Raw genomic sequence first — 22,915 nt, 5'->3', positions numbered from 1 at the left:
TGTTGTGGTTTTATTTTTCTCAAACAAGGTTTGTGTGTTTTAATGGAAGTTACAGCATAATGTGATATTGAATGTATTTTGGACTCTGATCTTTTATATAAGATTATATTTGATTTTGAGATTTTCTCTTTATAAGGTGTAATGAACATACATCATAGCCTGGGAATAATAAAAAATAGAAATTAAGGAATGAAAACCAGTAATATATAACTCTAATTTCTAACCAAAAGCTTTTAATGAAGGGAAGATGTTGTGCCAATATTTAATATATGACAGAAAGTTCATCTGTTTAAAATCTCAAAAATGAAATGTGAAACAGTTTTTTTGTGAAAGCTTTTGCTTTCATATGTTTTTACATATATGTTTCTGATTGAAGAAAAGAAACCCTCTTTGCTTTTAATAAATGTAATTATAATTGCAGCAGAAATAAAATAATTGATTAATATTTAGGTGATTATTCTTCAAAAGTATCACCCATGTACTTTTTCCTTTTTTACAGTGTTCCAAATGAGATCAGAAAATTTAATTTCTTGCTGGCAGAAGAGCAACAATGCTCCTCCCTCCAGCCCTCCCCCAGACATCCCAATACAAAAGAAAACTTTCTGCATGGGAGGTAGCTGGGATGTTCTTTTGAGCAGAATGGTGAAAGTGACAAAATGAAGACTTTCTGTCTCTGAAAATACAAACTTAAGAAATCACTGTGAAGGTTTTTTATTTTGAAGGGGATGTTGTAAGTATTTTGGTTTTCCTAAATATTTGTATACAATGAGAAATCTCAATTGCTAATTTTCTTAATTTAAATCTGTCTATGTTTGTTCAAAATATTTAGGGATATATGTATACAAGTGCATGCATGTATATATAGATATAAAAAAACGTGCACACATTTTTAAGTCTTAGATATGGTACTATTTTAGGTACAGGCAGCATGTACATAAGAAAATGTGTATTTAACGTAGAACTACTATATTGCTGTAAACATGTAGTTCTTCCTATAGTTTACATGTGGCAGTATAACATTTTAATAAACGTTAATACAGTTCTCATATAAATTACTGACTACTTTCTGTCTTGTTTTGTTATACTGGCTTATGCACAGTAGTCCTCAAATTGGCTTTAGTACTATCTAATCGGAGTTATACTATGTCTTGACATAAGTGGAACTTCTTTACCTGCACAAATCTAAATGCTTTTCACACAAAAATGCTGGTGAGTGGGTTTTTTCAGGGTGTTTAAGTAAGGCACTGTCTAGCCTGTTACATACATTTCTGATTTTGTAGGTAATCAGTGAATAAATTTCATTATATTATATTGTTATTGTGAATAACTTTGTATATTACATCTGTTAAATAAACCAAAACAAAATAAAACACTGCCATCACACACACTGGTAGGTACTTGTCAAAAAAAGGTTTTGTTGGGGCAGGGGCGTGAGTGGGAAGCAGAGAGTGGGGGACAAAGTGCTAGATTGAAGAAATGTCCATGTACTTTAGAAAGAGCAGTAGTCCAATACAATATCCATGCTTGATTTTACCTAAGTACTAAAATCTGTTAAATCTGTTACTAATTATTGGTAGTTAAAGAGAAGAAAATGGTTATCAGACAGTGGAAGTATTTTCTCTTTATTGAAACTGAGCAGGCGATAGCAGTAGCCTTTTGCAAGGTATTGTACAACATAGGAAAAAGAGAATTCCTAGCCTGTTTCATAAGGTAATTGCTGTGAGCTGCTTTCTCAGTTTTTCTTATTCCAGATGAACAGTAGTTCATCTTGTAGAAAAATACCTGAGCTACATGTAAATAGTGTTTTGATTTCTTTTTTAATTACTTTTTTTTGTGGGATGTAAGTTATTATTTTTAATAATGGGCATTCATTACAGTATACATGTCTAGTGCATCCATGGTGATGATGAGCTTGTAGATGCTTATAATATTTGAAATTTTCAGATCACTGTTTCCTGTTGTATATGGTGAACTGACTGAATGTAAAGTTTGAAATCTGAAATAGCTCATGCAGACTATTGGTTTTCCTGACATCCAGTTCTGCTCTTGTGGGTCATATAGGAAGGTGACTCCAGAGTATTAGAGGTCTCTGTTTAACAGCAAGGAAATGGTAAAGGCAGCGATGGAATGATTCAGTGCAAGACTGATAGCTATATTTAGGTGTCTAAATTCAGTGCTTTGTCTGTGATCTAGGTGTTTAAACTCCCATTACAGTCAGTGGAGGTTTAGTTAATGTTGTTACTGGAGTTTTAGATGATTTTAAAACAGCTGTCTGCTTTTGGTCATTTGAATATCTCTACGGCCTTGATTGACTATACATACCACTAGATATCTGTTGACTGTAATGGGAGTTATGATGTCTTGTTCACATGCAGGACCTCAATGAAGATGTCTTTATCTACAGGCTGTGTCCATCCATAATATGTTTGTGTTTCTGTATGTCTGGCCTATGTGCTAATATATATTTGTATATTTTTAAGGTACTAATAAGGCTACTGATTTTGTTGATAAAGCTGAAAAGGCCATCTTGTTCCATGAACCACAAGTGAATGTGCTAAGTGTAGTTAAGTATTCCATTACGAACTACTTGGAAATATCTGGTTCTGGCTGTTTTGTTATTATCATTGTCTGAACTTTGTATAAGATTTGTTAAAATTTGATTTTGCAAATGCCCACTTAAAATGAGTTTTGGCAAATACATAGATTGGTCAAAACAAGCTATTTGGAAATACTGTGGATCGGTACTGAAAAAGCAACAGGACTCTGACTAGAGCATAGATTTTAACAATTCCAGTCCTGTGGTGGTGAATCTCATGGTATGTATTGCTACGTGTCTTATTCTTTTTATTTATTTATGTATTAATTTTAAGATACTTCTTGACCTATGTTAAGCAGATAGTTATTTGATTTTCAGCTTTCAGACAAAATCCTACCACAGGGACTTGTTTTTATTCTTTATTCCCATGTGAAAGAATCTACTAAACACATACTAAAGCCAAACTAAACAGATAGTTTATCCTTTAATTTTTCAGATCCAGGTGCTCACAGGAAATATTCAGTGGGTAGGTATTGACAAGGGAACAGATAGAAATAATTTGAGACTCAGAACTGGTTATAATACATTCTAGAACTAGATTGATGCACAGATAAGGACATTTTTCTACATACGTTCCTACTAGTTTTCCTATCTTATAGTTGGGAAACTTTTCCTTCAAAAAATGCCTCTTGCTGACTTTGATAGTCTTTTCCTGAGCGTATTAATTTAAATTCCTCTCTTAAGCACCATTGAATATTTTACGGTCAATAGTTTGATTGCTGTTACTTTGCTGCAAATAAAAAGAACTCTACATGCTTTTAGGGAGCTGAAAGGAGTTCTGAAATTCAGATAAATGGAACCAAATTAAAGAGTTGCATATAGGCCTTGAATTTGTATTTGGTTTTCATTCTAAAACTCTAAATCTGTTAGTTATTATCTCTAGTGATTAGTCGTTACCACAGTGAGCATTTTGTAACTTGTGTCAGTGAAACATTGTGTTAATAGACTCATTTTTTGGCAGTACTTTGCTGTTCTAGGAAAATTGTCCTAAAGGACAGCTTCCATCTTAAGAAATTTTTTTAGATAATTGTACTATTAGTAGTGCCCATGTGTCCATTTCATGTAATGACTTGTCATCCTATTCTAATACTTTGCAGATCATTTGTTCAGTGCGTTTCATCAGTATATCTGGAATTCCTTGGGTTTTGACAGAAAAAAATTCTGTGTCATTTTCACAGTACGCCAAGTCAGCCTTAAGCCAGTTAGACTAACCTAAACCCATGGCTAGCTATATATACTGAATGCAGTTCATCGCAAGATGAGAAAAATAAGAAATTTCAACTTTCATTTTTAAAAAAAGATGAATTTGAGGACATATTTTTTATCCCTGATCCTATAGAGAGTGGTCCTTTAGTAACTGAAGGTCCCACCAGTACTTTTGTATGTTACTGATGGACTGTTCTCTACTATAGGACCAGAGATACCAAAACTTGTCATAGGGTTTGCAATGCTTAATTTAATTTAAATGGAAATTTCTTACATATCCTGTGCTGGAAATTAACAGATCTGGACTCTGCCTTTGTATTTACCTTCAGCAGTGTGATTTAGGTAGTATATTGTTCCAATTTTCCCACACTAACTTGTATACACACCCAAGTTTGTTCTCCCAGGTTCTAGAAAAAAGCCCATTCAGTAGTACTTTAGCTTACCTCTGAGATTTGTTCTGTAGCTGCCCTCCCAGAATCATTTTCTAGGGAGACCTTTCTATCCAATCCAAAGACTGAAATTATTTCTAAGGGTAATACTTTACCTCAATGTCTTGACTGAAAAATCCAGCTACTTCAGCAGCATATGATGAGGAGGCTGTTTACTGAGTTTCAGGAATTTGGAGTAGTCACTCTGTTTTCAAAATTTTATAGTCATCTGTATCACAAGGATTTCAGTCTGATTTTTTCACATCTTCTTAGCTTCCTTTTTCTAACTTCAGTCACCATTTGTAAATACATGGCGGTTGATGAAAGGCCAAAAAGTCTGTTGTTCCATGTGAGCACAAGTACATTGTGGTACCGGTCTTCTGAAGAAATCCTCTCATGTTGTCCATGAATGTTTGTCCAATTATGACTTTTAGTCACTGCTGCTGAAGGGAATTTGTAGGGTTTTTTTGCTCTTCATCACTACTTTTGACAGATCAGCCTTCAAAATTCAGCTTCCAAATCCTTGACACTAAAACGTTTGTATTTACTAAAACCATGTTCTTTGCTTCATTTATTAGTCAGTGTAGTTACCTAAAAGCTCAGTCTCTTTGTTGTCCTTAAAAGTGTTTTGAAGATAAAATGAATCTTCTTAGAATTATTAAAATGTGGGGGGGAAAAAGAGCATGTTGATTTTCATTTTATCTTTTGAGCTTTCAATTGGAAATGAGTCTGTGTGCTTTTACAAAGTAACAGTTTTTTGATTATATACTTCCGATTTGTTATCATGGTAAATTTTGATCTCTTGAGTTCTGCTCCTGATCAGATCTGAACTGGCTTGTAAAGTCCCAGAAGAAGAAAAAAAAAACCTAAATCCCCTAAACTGAAACAATATCATTGCCCCCTCATTCTGGCTCCAGGCAGTTGCATGTTCTTTTTAAATAAATATATCTACGCATGTAAAGAAGAGAGCTGTAATTAGATGAGAATATTGATTCTCTAGCATGGTCCACATGTGAGCTCACAAAGCTGAGGTAGCACAGCTGGACCTCAGGCAATCAAAAATGCAGAGTATTTTAAAGATTCGTTGGTGACCAGAAGTGTTTATTAGATGGGAGCAACTGGTTTTGACATGAGTCACAAAGGACAAATCATCCTGTAATGGGTCAAAATTTTCTTCATCTTTTGTGGATGAGAACTGCAGTCATATAAACTACTGTTAACTACAAGTAACGTAGTGAATTCAGGCCAGAAGTCATCAGTAACTGAATACTCATGGGGATTTGCCTTAAGTCTTCAGTGCTTCTTGCCGCCCTTCTTCTTTGTCAGTGATTTCAGCTCGAGGAGAATAGTTGAAAATAAATTCTTGAAGGTAATCTGCTACTACCCAGAACTGCAGTATTTGTGAATATGTGAGAAGGTGATTTTGCTTCATCACATTTACCTTTTTCCAGGATGGTATGGGAGGCAGAATTGATCCATACCTGTCAGCATGAATAAACAAGTCAATGACTTGGATCAAAATCCGAGTAGTTAATAGTAATTAAATGCTTCCTGTGATGTGTGGAAAAGAGTAGTTAGTAAACAACAAGGTCTCCAGAAATCACAAACACTGGTGCAGAGCCACAAAGTGTTAAGGCACCTGCAAAATTCTAGGTGAGACTCATCTTCCTATTGGCATGCAGGTGTGAGGAGGGCAATCCCAGGTTTACTTGATTATTTGGTTTGGATTAGTCCTTTATGGCATCTTTAGATTGTTTAAATTCTGCATAACAGTCAGTGGGTATGGAGCTTTGTGAGGGTTGATGGGTGGTCAAATCGTCTCCTAATAAATTTGTTCTGAGGAAATGCTTTTCTAAGCACATAGAACAGGAGGGTGGCTCGCAAGCAGAATTAATAGCAGAGCTATCCCAGTTCCGTCACTGATGTTACTGTAATTTTTTGAGAACTGTGTAATAAATGGTTCTTAAATAACAAGGTGTGAAAGCATGCAGGACTCATTGCCAGCAAAGTTTGTGAAATAGTATCAAGCAACATGCTACGCTTTGTAGTGTGATGCGTCATATATATGTAGCCTTGTGATAAGTTGTGTCTAAGTTAATTTCAACAGTTGTCTTATAAAAACTTTAGGAAATCTGGAGTTACATTTGAAATTCAGATGCTTCCCAGACACTGCATCTTGGTTTTGGCTTAGGTTTATAAAAGTTCATAATACAGTTTGTTATTTAATGTTAATGCAAATATTCTTTCATCAAACCACATATAGTAAAGCCTTAGTTGTGGCCACATTCTCAGTTTGCTACTCAACAAAATTAGAAAAAAGCTTCATGAGTCCTCAGTTGGACTAGATTATCATTGTTGGTCCCTTTCAACTGAAATAGTCCTGTTCTGTTCTCTTCTGTTCTATTTTCATACAGGGTTTCACAGAAGGAGAAAATCTGTCTAATGGATATTAGGTTTAAGTTGTGTATTATTTCTGTTATTTTCTAATTGTCATTAGCTTTCTCTTTTAAGTTACTTCTAGCACTGGAAACAAACATACAGAAGGAAAAATGGATCCCATGGTTTGGCCATCAGAAACTAACAGCTTTCGACGCTTCACCCCTGAGTCATTGGCAGCAATCGAGGAAAGAATTGCTAAGAAGAAAAAGGAGCAAGCAAAAGATAACCAGGAGAATAAGGACCAAGGAGCTGAAGATAAACTTACTCCTCAGCTTGATCTGAAAACCTACAAAAAACTGCCATCTCTGTATGGGGATCTTCCTGTGGAGCTCATTGGGGAACCCCTGGAAGATTTTGATCCATACTACAGTGATCACAAGGTTAAAACTTTCAAAAGCATTTTTATTTTAATTTTGTCTGCTGACCTCTTAAGAGATAGTAAAACCTCTATTCAGGAGATGCTGGTTGATTGTTCTGTAGATCTTTGAACATGACTAGTATTTTTGGGGGCAGGAGTGCTAAGATATGCTCCATATTATGTAATGAAAAGGTATTTCAAATTCCAGTTACCAATCAGAATTAATTATGAAAACATGGTACACCTCATAGATACACTTTGATAGGAAATATATTCTGGGATAACTGATGCTATGTTTCTCTGATGTCAGTGGGGCAGAACTCACTGTTGTATGGACAGGGCCTGTCAAACTGTACATCAGGCTGGAATTGCTGACTCACTACAGATGCTTTTGCAAAATACAAATATTATACAATTTAGGAGAGACATATGTGAGATATTTCCAGTACTCTGTGTAGCAAAAACATATATTTTCATTATAGTAAATTAATTTTCTGTTATTTTCTGTGTCATCGGCTTTGTTTATTGTACCATATTTATATTGCACATATCAATGCTATTGCAAACTGTTTTGTGTTGTTGCCTATAGGAGTGTGTAAAGTAGATGCTCTAGGAATCCCTTGTAAATTAAATATCTATTGTATGATTGCTCTACTATTGAGGTGGACTTGACCTGAGGAGCAGAAGGTTCCACCCAGTCCTATGTTGCTGTCTTTTATGTATACAAGCAAGTCACTGGTATATAATAATTTAATCAGGGAACATGCAGAAAGCTTTGTTCTTCCAGAATTATTTTTTTTCTCAAAGTAATCAAAGTGATATTCTTTATGAAGAGAAACTTAAGGTTGAATCAGTTGAATAAATTTACATAAAAGTTGGTGAGCTGTGGTTTTGGCATAAGAGATTTCATTTTCACTTCTTGTGGTAAAAGTACTGAGCTGCATGGACCTTAAGGTGCCTTAGAGGGAATTTATAGTTTTACTTGGTAACTTAGAGATATTTCAAAATTAAAATTTTGGTTTTGACAGAACTGGATTCTGGAAGTCATACACAATACGTATTTTGTAAATAATCTTTTGTAGCCTATAAAACTATCCAAGAGTAAGGTTCTTCTGAGTATGATTAACACCATTGTTGCAGTCTTAGAATAATATCCTTTAATTACTTTGTCCAAGTGAATATGATCACCTGCTCTTCAAATTAATTCTCATTGCTACTTCTTCCTCATAGACAATAATGAACTTTTGTATAGCTGCTGTCTTTCTTTGAAAATGTAGGATTATCAAGTCATAGCTCCAGGTATGAATACAGGAAAGCTTTACTCATAATTGCAGTTAGATATAGTTCTAGATGCAGATTTGAAAACCTAAACATTACATTTTGGGGGAAAATTTTGTTCTATTGAAATATTTCATATACCATGAATCTTTCTTTTATAGACTTTTATGGTGATAAATAAAAGGAGGACTATTTTCCGGTTCACTGCGACACCTGCCTTGTGTATAGTTGGTCCTTTTAATCCACTCAGAAAAGCAGCAATTAAAATTATGACCCATTCATATCCTTTTGTTGGTTTCCCTTATTTCAGTTTTAAAATACACTGTACGATTTTCTATTGTTCTGTTCTTCTGTTCATATTAACGTAAATGTAAGCTCACGTGGCTGTGACAGATTTTTAAAAAGTTATATGGAATCTTGGTTTACAACAGTTATTTACATGGTGTTGGTACAAGTAAAAATGTCAAAAAAAGCTTATATTTAAAGTCAGAATTGCAGATACTGTTATGAAATAGCATTTGTAGCTACCGTATGTTATTTTAGCCCTTTTCCAGAAGTTTTTCTAAATCTCTACTGTGATGACAAGCTTAAATTAAAAAAAAAACCAAACACCAAAACCAACCCAACAAAAAACCCCAATCAAAACAGTGAATCCCTAGTTATTAAAATATGAAGGATGTGATTTACAGCAATGCTTTGCTGAAAGAGTCTGGTGTTATCCTAAGAAATATATTTCACAGTCAAGTATAGAAGCTTCTAAGAAGCACTCATTTTTTATATTTTTTCAAAAATACAAACATGGTTTGGAGAATGTAAGAATGTGGAGGATCGCAGGTGCAAAACCATATGCTGAGTAGTTTCTGCTCCTTCTGGCAAACATCTGTTTTCATCTGGAATTATTAATTTTTAGAAATAGGTCCTTTTATGGGAACTTACGGCTGACTTGAATGCATATTCATGCTATTAGAAATTGCTAGATTTGCTGTGGCTCAGTTTCATATAAACCCTATATTTAAGGCCAGTGTTTGTTTTAAGAAAAAGCCACCACTTTTTTTAGGTGATAAGTGAACTTTCATGAAAGGATGTTTTTTCTTATGTATGTTTTCATCACCTGCCACATAAAATGAGAAAGCTTTCTGAAGTTATGGCACAGCATAGGTATCTCTTGTGAACATATATGGACTCCCAGTGTCAAAGAACGCTGGTAATTGATAATTAAACTTTTTCGTCTGGTTTTCCTAGGCTTAAAAACTCTAGGTATTATGGGGTTGTGGCCCATTTCTTTTTATTCTGTGCTCTTGCTAGGAAGAAATTGAGGTTTCTGAAGTTTCAAATAATAGTAGACAGCAGAGTACTCAGATTTTTTTCAGTTACCTTTATGTTCCTCATCTCTTCTGTCAAATATATTATGTCCCACTAATGTCCTGACTTTGAAAATGATCTCCAAATGCAGATAATTCATTGTTATTTTTAAATCATGAAGTTCACTTAACTGAGCAGAAGTTTGATCTGACATCACTTTCTTTGGAAAACACATGAGAAGTTCTGAGCATATTCAAACCCAAAGTAATTATTTGAATATCTTTAGGGGGGTTTGTGTGTAAATCAGCAAATTTCTGGAGTTCTTTGTTTTATAATGCAGCACTTTTTCCTTAACTTATTATTCACATGGTTTTTTTGCTTTATTACATGTACTGTGATACTTAATTGTGTTTCCATAGCTGTAAATAAGCTTCCAGAAAAACTCAGCTGGGCTGAGTAAGTATCTCAGTTGCTATTGTTCACTCTTTGTCTAAGGCTACTAACACGCTGGGCTGAAAAATCTAAATAATGTGTGATCTAATTCTGGGGCTTGAAAATTCCTAGCCAGACCTCTGGTGAAGATTCAGAATTACTGTATTACACATTCTTCTGTGGAGCTTCAGTGCTTTTTCTTAGCAGCTAACACCATCTGCCCTTTTCTCTACGTTGGCTAATTTTGCCAACTGGTGTAACATAGAAGGCTGCCCCATTTTTCCTTTTAAGGATTAAGACTTTTGGAGAGACTGTGCAGCAGGACTCTAATTTAAATATTTATTTCTCATTCTAAGGCAATAACCTGAATGTCTAGTATGGCCAGCTCATGCAAAAGGTCTAAAGGGATAAATACTCCTTCCGTTCTTTGTTACTGTTTTCTGGGGATAGCCCTATTTCAGTTGTTTGCATTAGGAAGCCATCTATTTATGAAGTCTTGTTACCTGTCATAATTGTGCACTGTATCCAGTGTAACTTCAGTTCATGTTCTAGAATTAAATCTGGAAAATGTGCCTGGAGCCTCAAAGGTTTTATGATTTTAATTACTCTTATTTTGGGCTAAGATGGTGATAATGATAGCTGAATTTTATGTAGAATTTCTTTCAGTTATAGGGTATTTGTCGGAATAATTGTGTAAGATGTACAAAATTTACAGGCTAAAATAAGGCTTTGTTGTTATTGTTCTGCCAAAACACTGAGGTTTTGAAATTTTCCAGCCTGCTTTAAAGCATAAACGCAGTCCTAAAATTTTTTCATAGCAAAATGTGAGCTATCCTTCATCCAGAAATAGTATGGTATGCTTATGTGAACATTTGTGATTATAGTATTACATGGAAATCTTACTAAAATTCAGGAAAGCATCTTATACTCATGATGTTTTGAAAGTAATGTAACCTGTCCTATTTTACTTCACATTTTCTACTTTAATCTCCATCCAGTGATTAAATCGTAGAAAAGGTAAAAGCATGCCTGAACGTGTCTCAATCTAATTAATATTTTTATATCTATAACTTTAATACACACTTTCTTTCTCAGACATCTTTTTACTGCCATATATACTGGTGAAATACTGATAAAAATATTAGCAAGAGGATTTGTTTGGAATGAGTTTACCTTTCTTCGAGATCCATGGAACTGCTTGGATCTTGTTGCTATTATCGTCACGTAAGTAAAACTCATTTGTTGTTTTACATTCAGGAGACAAACATGCAGATAAAATGCTATTTGATATTGCTGAAGTTCTTTAGAGTGGCTGGCATCCTACCTGCTTAAGAGTTACCGTAGTTGAGTCACCTTTGCATATGTGCAAAGAGAAAAATAGTCATAGACCTTAAAGCAAGGCCTAAATGCAAAGGTCATCTTAGAACTATGTGATTGTTCTCAATTTAAATTTTGTTAAGAGACAATTGTGTGTACAGCCAAAACTAAATATGCCTTTTTATATTGTCTCAGTTGTACTCTGGATCAGATGAAACTCATTTGAGAAGGATCCAAAGTGGGTCACAAAGTGTTGAATGAGATGGTGATAAATAACAGATGAAATCCCAAGAATGTAAAGTAATGCTTGAGGAAAAACAGACCTGACTTTACATACACAGTTATGGGCTCTGAAATAGATTTCTTTTGTTGGGAAGATGATGCTGGAGTTAAAATAAACAGTCTTGTGAAAACACCACTCCAGTGTGCAATCATGGTCAGAGAAGGAAATAGATAATGAGGACATTACGGGTAAGAAATAAAAAAGTAGAACACATCGTTATTTCACTGTGTGGCCTGTATTTTTCTTCAGGACTACACACAGTTTTACTCCTGACATCTCAAAAGATGACAATTAAAAAAGGTGCAGAAAAGATGTATAACTTGTGTTCCACATAATAAGAAAATAAATGGAGAACTCTCATGAAAAAAATACAGAGCAGGAACATGGTTGAATTCAGTGGCACAGAGCCAAAAAGATAATAAATAATTTATTTTTTTATCCTACAACAAGAGCTGAAGGCACCAAATGAAGTTTTCAGATGGCAATAAAAAAGAAGGGAGTAGTTTTTCACACTATATGTAGGCATATTCCTGTAGGAGACTGTGGATGCAAACAACTTAGTCGCATTCAGAAGGCTTCCGGACAAAAACCTGGATGAAAACACATTTAGGGTTATTTTTAAAACAAAGATACTCTTGTTCAAGAAGTCCCTGAGCTATAAATTTCCTGGAAGAATTAATCCAGCAAAACATCACTGCCTTGATTCTAAACTCTCCTGTAAGCCTCTGTTCTAGGTCGTTCTTGAAGACACAGTATTAGACTGTGTTAGTCCATCTAATTAGTATTAGATGGATCACTGCTGTGGTCAGTTCTAAATTCATATCAAAGCCAAGTAGCTAGGCGGACAAGAAATGAGGAAGAAACCAAGTTAGACTGCGCATCTCAAATACAGAATGTTCATCTTGAAAGCAAAATAGTCTTGCTTGAAGCAGTGAACAGATTCACTTATGCCCATAAGTCTCAGTCTCTTTCAAAACAAATCTGTCATTTAGCATTTCTGAATAGTGTTCAGTTGTCATGTTTTAATTTATTAGAAGTGTAGAGTGATGTAAATTGGAAGAGACCTCTGGAGATCATGTGGTCCACATCCATGCTAAAAGCAGGACTAATTTAGATGAGGTTGCTCAGGACCTCATCCAGGTAAATTCTGAGCTTTTCTAAGCATGGAGATTCAACAGTTTCTCTGAGCAACCCATTCCAACCACGTTGTGGGGTTTTTTCCTCCCAAATTTCTAATTGAAATGTCTCGTGTAGCAGCTTATGTCTACTACCTCTCATCCTTTCATGGTGAGCTTCCAAGAACAGCCTGGCTCCACCTTCTCTAAGCCCCCACACTGGGCAGCTAAAGACAGCAAGCAGTAAGATGCCTGCTCTTCTTCAGACTCAACAAATCCAATCCAGCCTAACAATTTAACCATCTAATTGTCTTACTGCCCACCTTAGAGCCCTGGCTTGGACCTGCTGCAGTATGTAAAATGTCTTTATTGCCTTAGAGACCCCAAAGCTGGACACAATACTCCAGATTCAGTGTCAGAGATCACTTCCTTCAGTGTATGAGCTAGACTCCTCAACACAGGAGCTAGACTCGTGCTAACCTAGCTCAATGTGTGATAGGTGTGCTGTGTCACAAGGGTGCTCAGCTCCTTCATCTTCAATTTGTCTGCCCTGACCCCAGGTCCTTTTCTGCAAAGCTCCTCCTTCCAGTCTGCCCTCAGCTCCTGCTTGTGGTAATGCTGATTCAGGGGCAAGAATTTGCCTTTGATTTTGCTGTATAAGGTTTATACAGCCGCTAACTGTTTATACAGTTTATAAACCTCCTTCATGAGGTTTATACAGCCGCTAACTCCAGTCCGTCAAGCTCACCCTGCAGAGCATCTTTCCCACCCTGCACTGACTGCTCCCCCCTCTGCCTCCCTGGAGTTCTGTAGTTGGGAACTTGCCGAAGGCAAACTCTAGTCCATTCTTCAGGATGTTAACGAAATTGTTAAACAATATTGGCCCCGGGACTGACCCATGAGAGATGCCACTAGTAACCAGGTGCCAGCTGGACTGTATCCCTTCGATCGCAGCACACAGACGCATGGACAGTATCTCACTTCCACAGGTTTAGACACAAGACTCAGGGACCTGGGAGGCCTGAGAGCAAACCCCACTGGTAAAGACCAAATCAAGGCAGTGTTGAGTAATTTCAGGTTTTGCATGTCCTTTGTCACTAGGTTCCCTGCCTCCTTGAACAACAGGCCTACAGGTTCCTCAGCCATCTTTTCACTGCTGATGGACTTAAAGTAGCCCTTCTTGTTGCCCTTCACATCCCTTGCCAGGCTCAGCTTCAGCTGCACTTTGTCTTTCCTTGCTTCATCCCGGCATGCCTGGCAATGTCTTAGTGTCCCTTCCCAGAGCTCTCCCTGCTTCAACCTTCTGCACTCTTCCTTTTTGAATATGAGGTTAGTCAGGAGCTCCCTGTACAGACAAACTGGTTTTCTGCCGCATCTGCTTGACTTTCTACAGAGCGGGGTGCAATGTTCCCGTGCTTTGGAGAAAATCCCCTTGAAGATCAGCCGTCTGTTCTGGGGGCCACTTTTCCCTTTGGGGAAGTTTGAGATCCCTGAACACAGTGAAATCTGCTGTCCTAAAGTCCAGAATTTTTATTCTACTCTTCATCTTGCTTACTTCTCTCAAGGTCTTAAACTCCACCATCTCAGGAGCTCTGCAGCAAAGGCTGCCAGCAACTGCCATACCCCCGGCTGGTTTGTCCTTATTTGTGAATAGTAGGCTATGTATTCGCACGTCATCACACATGTATATACACATATGAACAGAGTATTCGTATTGGTAATCTATAAACCACTGAGGAGCTTATGCATTGCTGATCATCAGAAGCTATCAAGTAGTCCAGCAGCTCTATGAACAATTTCATTTTATGGCCCGACTTTCCTACCCATACTCCTAATTAATTTGTGTTCAAGCAGATAGAAGCACTTTGCAATAGAGTATTTCCTAGTTTTTTGGGTCCTATCTTGCAACAAATAAAAGTATTTGGGATTTAACTCAATATGTAACTCAAGTGCAATTATTATTTAAGGTACTTGAGAATTATTTAATCTTACAGTCTAGACAAAGTCACAGTGTTCTGATTTATTGTCCATGAAAGTAATGCTTTGAGTGGGAGGTTGCCTAGATCACCTCCAGAGGTCCTTTCAAACCAATGTTTCTCAGGCTCTGATTTTTTATTTCGGGGAATTGTGTTACCAGTTATGAACTTGTCATAAGATGAGTCACAATTGATGTCCTTTCTGACTTGAAAGAAATCTCACAAAGTACAGAGTAACGTTTTAAAGTGCTGCGTAGAACTTGTAAATGCAACTTGTAAAATAGTAATTTTCTGAAAATTTTAGATTATTGAAATGATTAAATTGAAACTAGTTTCAATACTCAAGTTCTTAGCTGACTGTTAAAGTTAGAAAGGCAGCCATGTGGTACAGAATTAATGTATTGTAAACTTAGTTTTGCTCAACTCCCTTCCAAAGTATATATTGCGTAGTTTTGAGATAGCTGCAACATATACTTCCGTGTGGTGTTTAAGTCAGATTAGCCTCATTATAGGAGGGTGTGAGTATGACACTGAAGAGTTTATATTTATTTGACATTTTGATGGATAAACACTTCAAAAGTTAAGCATCCAAATCCACGCTAAGTAAAAATTTGCTATGTTTCTTTTCAGAGGCACTGTTCAAAAGTCTCGATATTTTATATCAATACCTAGAAATGGGCTTAGGTTCCTAACTTTAGACATCTACCTTGGGACATATTTATTTTCTGTAACTTATTCATTACTGTGTGCTTAATGTGCATATGCTCTGAAAAGCTAGATCTTTGTCAATCATTTTATTTTTTTATAGGTATAGTTTTGTGGGTTTTTTTATAGGTATGCTACTATGTTTACTCCAAGTAAAGTTTCAAGTCTTCGATCTTTCAGAGTACTCAGGACTTTGAAAGCTATTTCAGTAATACCAGGTAAGGAGCAACATGTCTTACTAACTTCCTCTCTGCTCCAGCTGTGTGCTATTTCTAGTTCCTCTCCTGTGCTTGTCTTCAGTTTTCTGGTCACTTTTTGTGACTGTTAACTGGACCCCAAGATGTGACTGTTTTGCAGCCTGTAGCAACTCTCAGCAGCATCCTAAGAAATTATTTTTATAATCTTTGCCCAAAATGATTTTGACACAGGCCATTTTTTTTTTTATTTTCTGCTTTTTCTCTCACATCACTAATGTGTTTTTTAGTTTTACTTAGCTCAGTGCCTTTATCTTTTTACTTTTGTATTTCCTGAGCGGTGCCCTATTCAATATGTTGTCTTAACATAATGTGGCTATACCACATTTCTGGTTCATGTTCTAATTCATTAGCTTAAACTTCCATGGTTTATTTCCCAGTATGCTAACTTCACAATATTTCAATTTCCTTTGGTTTTGAACTGATCACAGCCACTATCTAGATAGAGCATAATACTTTCAATAGTGTTTTGCATATGCTGTCTGATATTTTTGTAAGTTGTGCCACTAATTAGGATACCAAAGTATGGATTTTAGAGCCTAACAGCAAAAACCCATTTTCAAAAGTATAAATGACTATACATCCCATTGTCATAATATACATATTAACTTTATAATTTCTGTGTAATTACAAACATATTTTTGATTTTGCTATGGAATTATAATGAGAATTAAACATAGGAAGTGTTTATTTTTTAAATGTCAAAGCCACCCATCAAGAGTTTTCATATTCATCATGGAGAACAGAGATTAAATGTAATTTTACATTTTTCTTATGTAAGACTTCTAGAAAAATCCTGGATATCACTCTCTGCCTGTGTCATATTTCAAATTCAATTGTTCTGCCAAAATACTGGTCTTCAGTTTATTTATAACCCATTTTCATGGACTCATAGAATGGCTGAGATTAGAAGGGACCTTTGGAGATCATCTGGTCCAGCCCCTGAGCTCAGGCAGGGCCACTGAGAGCTGGTTGCCCAGGACCATGTCCAGACACCTTTGGAATATCTTCAAGAACTGAGATTCCACAACCTCCTGGACAACCTGCACCAGTGCTCAGTTAATTACCCTCGCAGTAGAAAAGTGTTTCCTGATGTTCAGAGGGAATGACCGGGGTTTCAGTTTGTGTCCATGGCCTCTGGTCCTGTCATTGGGCATCACTGAGATCAGCCTGACTCCATCTGCTTTGCACCCTCCCTTCAGAGACTTGTATCACTGATGAGATACCCCTGGGCCTTCTCTTCTCCAGGCTGAACAGTTCCAGTTCTCTCAGCCTTTCCTCATGGGAGAGGTGCTCCAGTCCCTTCCTCATCCTTATGGCCCTTTGCTGGACTTTCTCCAGTATGTGCATGTCTTGTACTGGGGAGCCCAGAACTAGACCCAGTACTCCAGTGTTGATTTCTCCAGTACTGAGTAGAGGGGAATGGTCACGTCCCTCGATGCTTTGCTTGATGCACCCCAGGCCACCATTCTTTGTGGCAAGGGCACACTGCTGGCTCATGTTCAACTTGGTGCCCATCAGGACCCCTAGGTCCTTTTCTGCCGGGCTGCCTTCCAGCTGGGCGGTCCCCAACATGTATTTGTTCCCTTCCCAGTGTCAGACGTTCTTTTGCTTTTAAACTGGTGACATATTAAGGCATTATCTTCTAAGAACAAATTCCCTGAGGTCAGTAGAAGCTATCCTTTACTGTAATGTGTATTTGGCACAATGTGAAGTACTTGTTTAATGTTAATCAAGCACAGAAATCAGTCCATATTCATTAAAGTTTGTAAGTTGCTTAGATGCCGTCTTAATTTAGAATTTAAAAGTCAGAAAAATTAGTGTTAGGAGGAAGTAACAGCCAAATAAGTTATGATTAGGAAATTTAAGTAAAAATACTTTACTCATTCCTATGCTTTTTTTTACCTCATTTATTACTTTAAAGTTACAAAAAGTTACAAAACGTTACAAACCCCTTTACACTGATTGTTTTTAACATACTTGAAACTGTTGTATATTGCTATATGGGAACGCTACTGTATTCCTCTTCTTATTTTGTGTATTATTGAATCTTATTTTTCTAGGTCTGAAAGTCATCGTAAATTCACTTATTGAATCTGTTAAGAAACTTACTGATGTGTTGATCTTGACTGTTTTTTGCTTGAGTGTATTTGCTCTAATAGGCCTCCAGCTCTTTATGGGCAACTTACAATTCAAATGTGTCCTCACTAATGCTACATACAATGACACATTATGTAAGGATGCCAAGATATATGTACCAAATGATGAAGGTAAATTTTATTCTTTTCTCCCTTTATATAATCTGTGTATCTTCCAATGTGTGTCTTGTTTTTTCACAGAAATGTTAAAATATAGTTTTATGTATTTCTCATAAGACAGTATATCCTTCCATTCACACAAGTAGTAATATGAAATCTCTGGGACAACTGAATGTGAGATTAGTAAATCTTAGATTTGGAGGAAGATTAGCAGTCTGTGGGATAGAAAAGATGGAGTTTTTTATAAGCATTTTCTTCTTTACCTATGTACATTGCACGGGGATCCTAATTTTAGGGGTACTAAACAGAGAATTATTTTTTTTTTCATCACTAAATCTGTATCATTCAGGGACTTTGCCTGCTTCTCACAGAGATTCTTATTTTTACCGGAGATCAAATACAATCTTACATTGTGAGTTGTGCAGTTAATGATTATTTATTTTTTTTTAATTGCCATAGGGACAGATCTGCTGAGAAACAGCCCTATATGCCCTTTGTTGTGAAAGGAGTCTTTCACAGAGATTTGGTCCATTCAGAGTGTTTTTTAAAGTGCAGTAATGTATGGTTTACTGTCAGAGTACTGTAGGAACTGACAGCTTCTGATTTTATGATTCCTTAATTATTTTTTTTATTAGATATCTGCTACAGAATGAATAAATCTTCTGAAATACTGCTCTGTGGGTTCAGTTCACATCCTAAGTAAGTGAACAAAACAGCTTTGGTACTTCCTTATTTTTACCTCCAGATGTACTGTGTCTTTATTTTTGGCCTAAAGGAATGGTGATGATTTTTCAGGAGAGTGGAACGGAGGTTATTAAATATAAACCCAGATATTTCACATTAGACAAAGAACAAAGTACTAGGATGCAAGCAATTATACATGTGCTTTGTTACTAACTGCTGGTAATATAATGGTAATGTAGAATGATATAAAGGAGGAGGGGAACAAATAAAATTTCAAATAAGAACAGTAAAGAGTTCTGAGATATTAATAAACTCTCCTCACCTTGATGAATTATTTAAAAGGAAATATATTTTTTGGTTTTCCCCTCTCTCTGTAATTTTTTTGCACCTATCATACATCAGTGGAGAGTTTCTGTCTGTTCAGAAACTGGACAGGACTAGAGTTTCTGTCTAGTTTATTTGGCTAGATAAATGTCTGTTCTAAGTCAGCCCTTCTGGCAGAATTATATTGGGGAATAATAAAATGGACTCTCAGATAAACTGAACAAATTTGTGTATTTGATGTTGTGTACCAGATGCTTTAAGGTACAATCTAATACTGCAAGTAAATACTGTTTAACATTTCTTTTGTGGTTAGAAATGAGTGCCCAGAAAACTATAGCTGCCAGAATGTTGGGAAGAATCCTGACTTTGGTTATACAAGTTTTGATCATTTTGGCTGGGCCTTCCTTTCTGTATTCCGTCTGATGACACAGGATTACTGGGAGCGTCTCTACAGACAAGTAGGTGCTTTTATTACCTGCTAGAATGACTTTATGTCCACTAGAAAAACTTGCATCTGTTTTAACATCACTGACACCAAATTTATTTTAAAAGCAACATAAGTATTAAGGAAGTGGCTTCAAGTGACTAAGTTGTAAGAACTTCAGCAAGTGACATTGGATGGGAGCAATCCTGCTGTGAATGCTCATAGTCTTGTTGGAGAACACACTTGGGTCAGTGACTAATAGTTAAATGTTAATACATAACTACCAAAGGATCGGGGTGTATAGTAGATAGTGAGCTCCCTGCTGCAGGACTTGTTACATACTCTGTTTCTCTTCCTTTTATGTCCTGAATCCTCACCAAACTTTTTGGCTCAACATACACACTTTTATTTCAGATAATTTTTGAACAACTGGTACTAAAATATTTGGACCCTTTATGTTTTGATTCAGAGAGCTGAATGTAATTTCTAAATTCCCCTTTTTGACAAAAATGATAGAAAAATTGCATGTAGAGAATTCTCTGAATCCCTTACATCTATGCAGTGCCTTTGCTAGAAGAGAATTATTCTCTGCCTTGTTCTATAACTTTCATATGGTCCACTTTAAATTTTTTTTCCAGCAGCCTTTATTAACTGAGTTTTGTTTTTTTTTTTTAAATGGATATATCTTTTGCCATTTGGAGGTCAAGTGGGTTTTAGTTTTTAATGTCTGACAGCTTAATTTTGAGCCATCTCCTCTGCTGCCATTAAAAAAAAAAAAAAAAAAAGGCAATCAGTCTCAGTATTGCCTCTGATTCTCTAATTAGAGCATCTTTTGTGATGGTTTAGGAGAACCTAGCTTTCATCCTTATTACTTGAGTTTTATTAATTTCTTCTGTAGTCACCAGTATATTTCTTTACAGCTGAAGTTTCTTCTCCCAACTTAAACTCTGATGAGCATTTGCCTGATTTGCTGAAAGATAATTTTAAGAATGGATTTTGTTAATTGTTCTCTGCAGTACATGATATCATTATGAATATTTAATGGTCTGTTACATAAAAATAAAACATTGTATGATCACAGAGAAGTTTTTAAGAGCTGAAATTTCTTTACTGGAAGTCTGGGGGAACACCTGCCTAGTTGTATTTCTAGACCTTCTGTGTAACTTAGACCAGAGGTAGACCCTACTGTTCTTTAATGAAAACAGTGCAGTATGTTGACCTTTTGTATTGTATAGGAAACTAAATTGTTTAAAGTTAGTTTGAGATTCTATTGTAAATGTTAGTTTGTTAAGAATTTATTACAACCTTTTCCTCACAGACTATCCGTACATCTGGAAAGAACTACATGTTATTTTTTCTGGGGGTCATCTTTTTATGCTCTTTTTATCTCTTCAACCTGATCTTGGCTGTAGTAACTATGGCATATGAAGAGCAAAACAGAGCTACTCTTGCTGAAACAGAGGCAAAGGCAAAATTGCTTCAGGATGCCAAACAAATTCTAGAGAAAGAACAGGTTTGTAAATTTTTCTATATAGTATGTAATATGTGGCTCCTTTTGTTTTCTTCTGTTTGTGAATATAGGGAAATGAGGTTTTTAATTAAACATGTGCTTCATACAATACTTCCCCACACTTAATTTCCCTTTCTCTCTTGTCTCTTTATAAATGCACATGTGTATGTATGTATATATATTTAAACATACAAACATTTCAGTGATACAAACAGCAGGAGTCCAAGTTACATCATTACGTTTTAGGATTGGCAGACCTGAAATTGTATAGGAATAGCTTGCTGGCAAGTATACATTTTTTATGGTATTACGTGGGTGCCTGTGCTCTGTGGTTTGTCCCATTCTTGCAATACCACCATTGCTGTGTACAAAATCTCCTTTTTCTGGATATTCCTTCTTGCTATTACTGTGTAATCTGATGAAAGAAGTATGAGTGGATCGATCTGCATCCATAAGAAAAGTTATCCTTTCTACAGTTCCCTGAGACTGGAAGTTGTGATGCTGATAGATTTCAGGATTGATTAAAAATGCAAGCTTTCTGAGAGCCACGGTGCTCAGCTGTTGAAGGGCTGTCATGCCTCTTTTTGAGTGACTGCCTGCAGAAGTTCCACCAGTTGCCAAGAGCAGAAATAGTCTTTGGCCAGGCTAATTCCATCACTTCCATACTAATGTGGAAAGGCATCCAGAGACTCTGTTAGTTTCTTTGCTGTTGGTTTGGAGAGCTAATAGACACACATCAGATTTCTACAGCGTTTCCTCTTTGCATATTACTGCCCAGATTCATTCCTTGGCTCGTATGGGACCAGGGATCACCTGGTGTTTATTTTATTTCTGAGAAGTGGAGCTCTGAGCTGAAGCAGCAAGATAAATTGAAAACTATTGGCAAAACATGTTATCTTCTAACTTTTTATAAAAAATACCTCTGATTTACTGCTATCAATCAGAAAAGTCAGACTTGTAAGAGAACATAAAAATATTCTCCAGCAACTATCCAGTTTTATCATTAAGGTGAAAGACATCACCAGTTTATCAGTTTCCTCCTCTACAGCTGTCAACAGGCCTGTAACGTTTCTCTGTCTGAAATTTCAGCTTGCCAAGCCTTCCTAGGCTTTTCTTCCTTCTATTTTTCTTTAAACAGGATTAGTAGTTAAGAAAGGTTTAACATTGTAGGATTTATTTTGAGCCTTTAGTCTTCTGTTGTCTTTGAGCTCAAAGTCCTTTCCAAAGCAAGAAAATGAGTGTAAAAGGATACACCATAATATTCTGTAATTCAGATACAAAATAAAGTATCTAAAGTGGCAAGGACAGACTTTAATTGCAGTAGCTGATAAGTAACCCTGCTTTATCTTTCAGTATTGTGAATAGCATTTTGTACTCCTGTCTTTATATAGTAGTTTAATGTTTGAAAGATAGGAATTGTTAGTACAAAGGATTCAGATAACATAATAATTAAAATGCATGTGATCCTAGTCCATGCACTTGCATTTGCCTTGTATTAACAGACAGACCTTTTGCTGTTTGTTTTACAGATGTTGGCTGCAGGACAAAGTAATAAGGCCTTACATGTCAGATCTGAAATGTCAGTTGATGACTTGAAAAATTCAGAAGAAAAAGGGCTGAAGAAAGAAAAACCTGTTTCAAGCCAAAGCTTAATTTTAGGTGATCATGACAAAGAGGAGCATATATTTCATTCACAGCCTGGTCATTGCCACAAGAAACTTGTAAGTATTGAAAATAGATATATTCATTAGACTTGTATGTGATATGACAATTTGATGAGCAGAAAAGCTTTCTTTATTTGCAATTTTTTATTATTTTTTTTCCTTCCCCTTTTTTCTCCTTCTTGCATGCATTAGATTAACTTGTTTTGTAAAGCAATCTGAAAGTTAGATTTTGGAACCAGAGGGAGACAGCGGTGTATGGATTTAAAAGGGAGGTTCGAAGTGGCTGTCAGTAGCATACTTATGACACATTGTAGACCTCTGCATTTACAGCTGTGGTAAGATCTGCTGCTGTCTCTATTGTG

General features: G+C 36.1%; 1 protein-coding gene across 1 annotated transcript in view; it reads left to right on the top strand.

Annotated features, from left to right (window-relative positions):
- The first annotated feature begins 563 nt into the window (after positions 1 to 563).
- LOC130148978 (sodium channel protein type 5 subunit alpha-like) overlaps positions 564 to 22,915 on the top strand; it is a 53,943-nt gene continuing 31,591 nt past the window's right edge. Inside the window, exons 1-11 of the mRNA XM_056338182.1 lie at positions 564 to 730; positions 6,742 to 7,049; positions 8,467 to 8,585; positions 9,974 to 10,063; positions 11,135 to 11,263; positions 15,565 to 15,653; positions 17,753 to 17,959; positions 18,583 to 18,646; positions 19,269 to 19,413; positions 20,698 to 20,892; positions 22,419 to 22,610. Coding sequence (XP_056194157.1) covers positions 6,780 to 7,049; positions 8,467 to 8,585; positions 9,974 to 10,063; positions 11,135 to 11,263; positions 15,565 to 15,653; positions 17,753 to 17,959; positions 18,583 to 18,646; positions 19,269 to 19,413; positions 20,698 to 20,892; positions 22,419 to 22,610 — 1,500 coding nt within the window. The 5' untranslated portion in view covers positions 564 to 730; positions 6,742 to 6,779. The remainder of the gene's footprint in view (positions 731 to 6,741; positions 7,050 to 8,466; positions 8,586 to 9,973; positions 10,064 to 11,134; positions 11,264 to 15,564; positions 15,654 to 17,752; positions 17,960 to 18,582; positions 18,647 to 19,268; positions 19,414 to 20,697; positions 20,893 to 22,418; positions 22,611 to 22,915) is intronic.

The sequence above is a fragment of the Falco biarmicus genome, chromosome 4 (assembly GCF_023638135.1).
Source record: "Falco biarmicus isolate bFalBia1 chromosome 4, bFalBia1.pri, whole genome shotgun sequence".
Lineage (NCBI taxonomy): Eukaryota > Metazoa > Chordata > Aves > Falconiformes > Falconidae > Falco > Falco biarmicus.
This window is presented reverse-complemented; position numbering and strand designations above follow the sequence as displayed.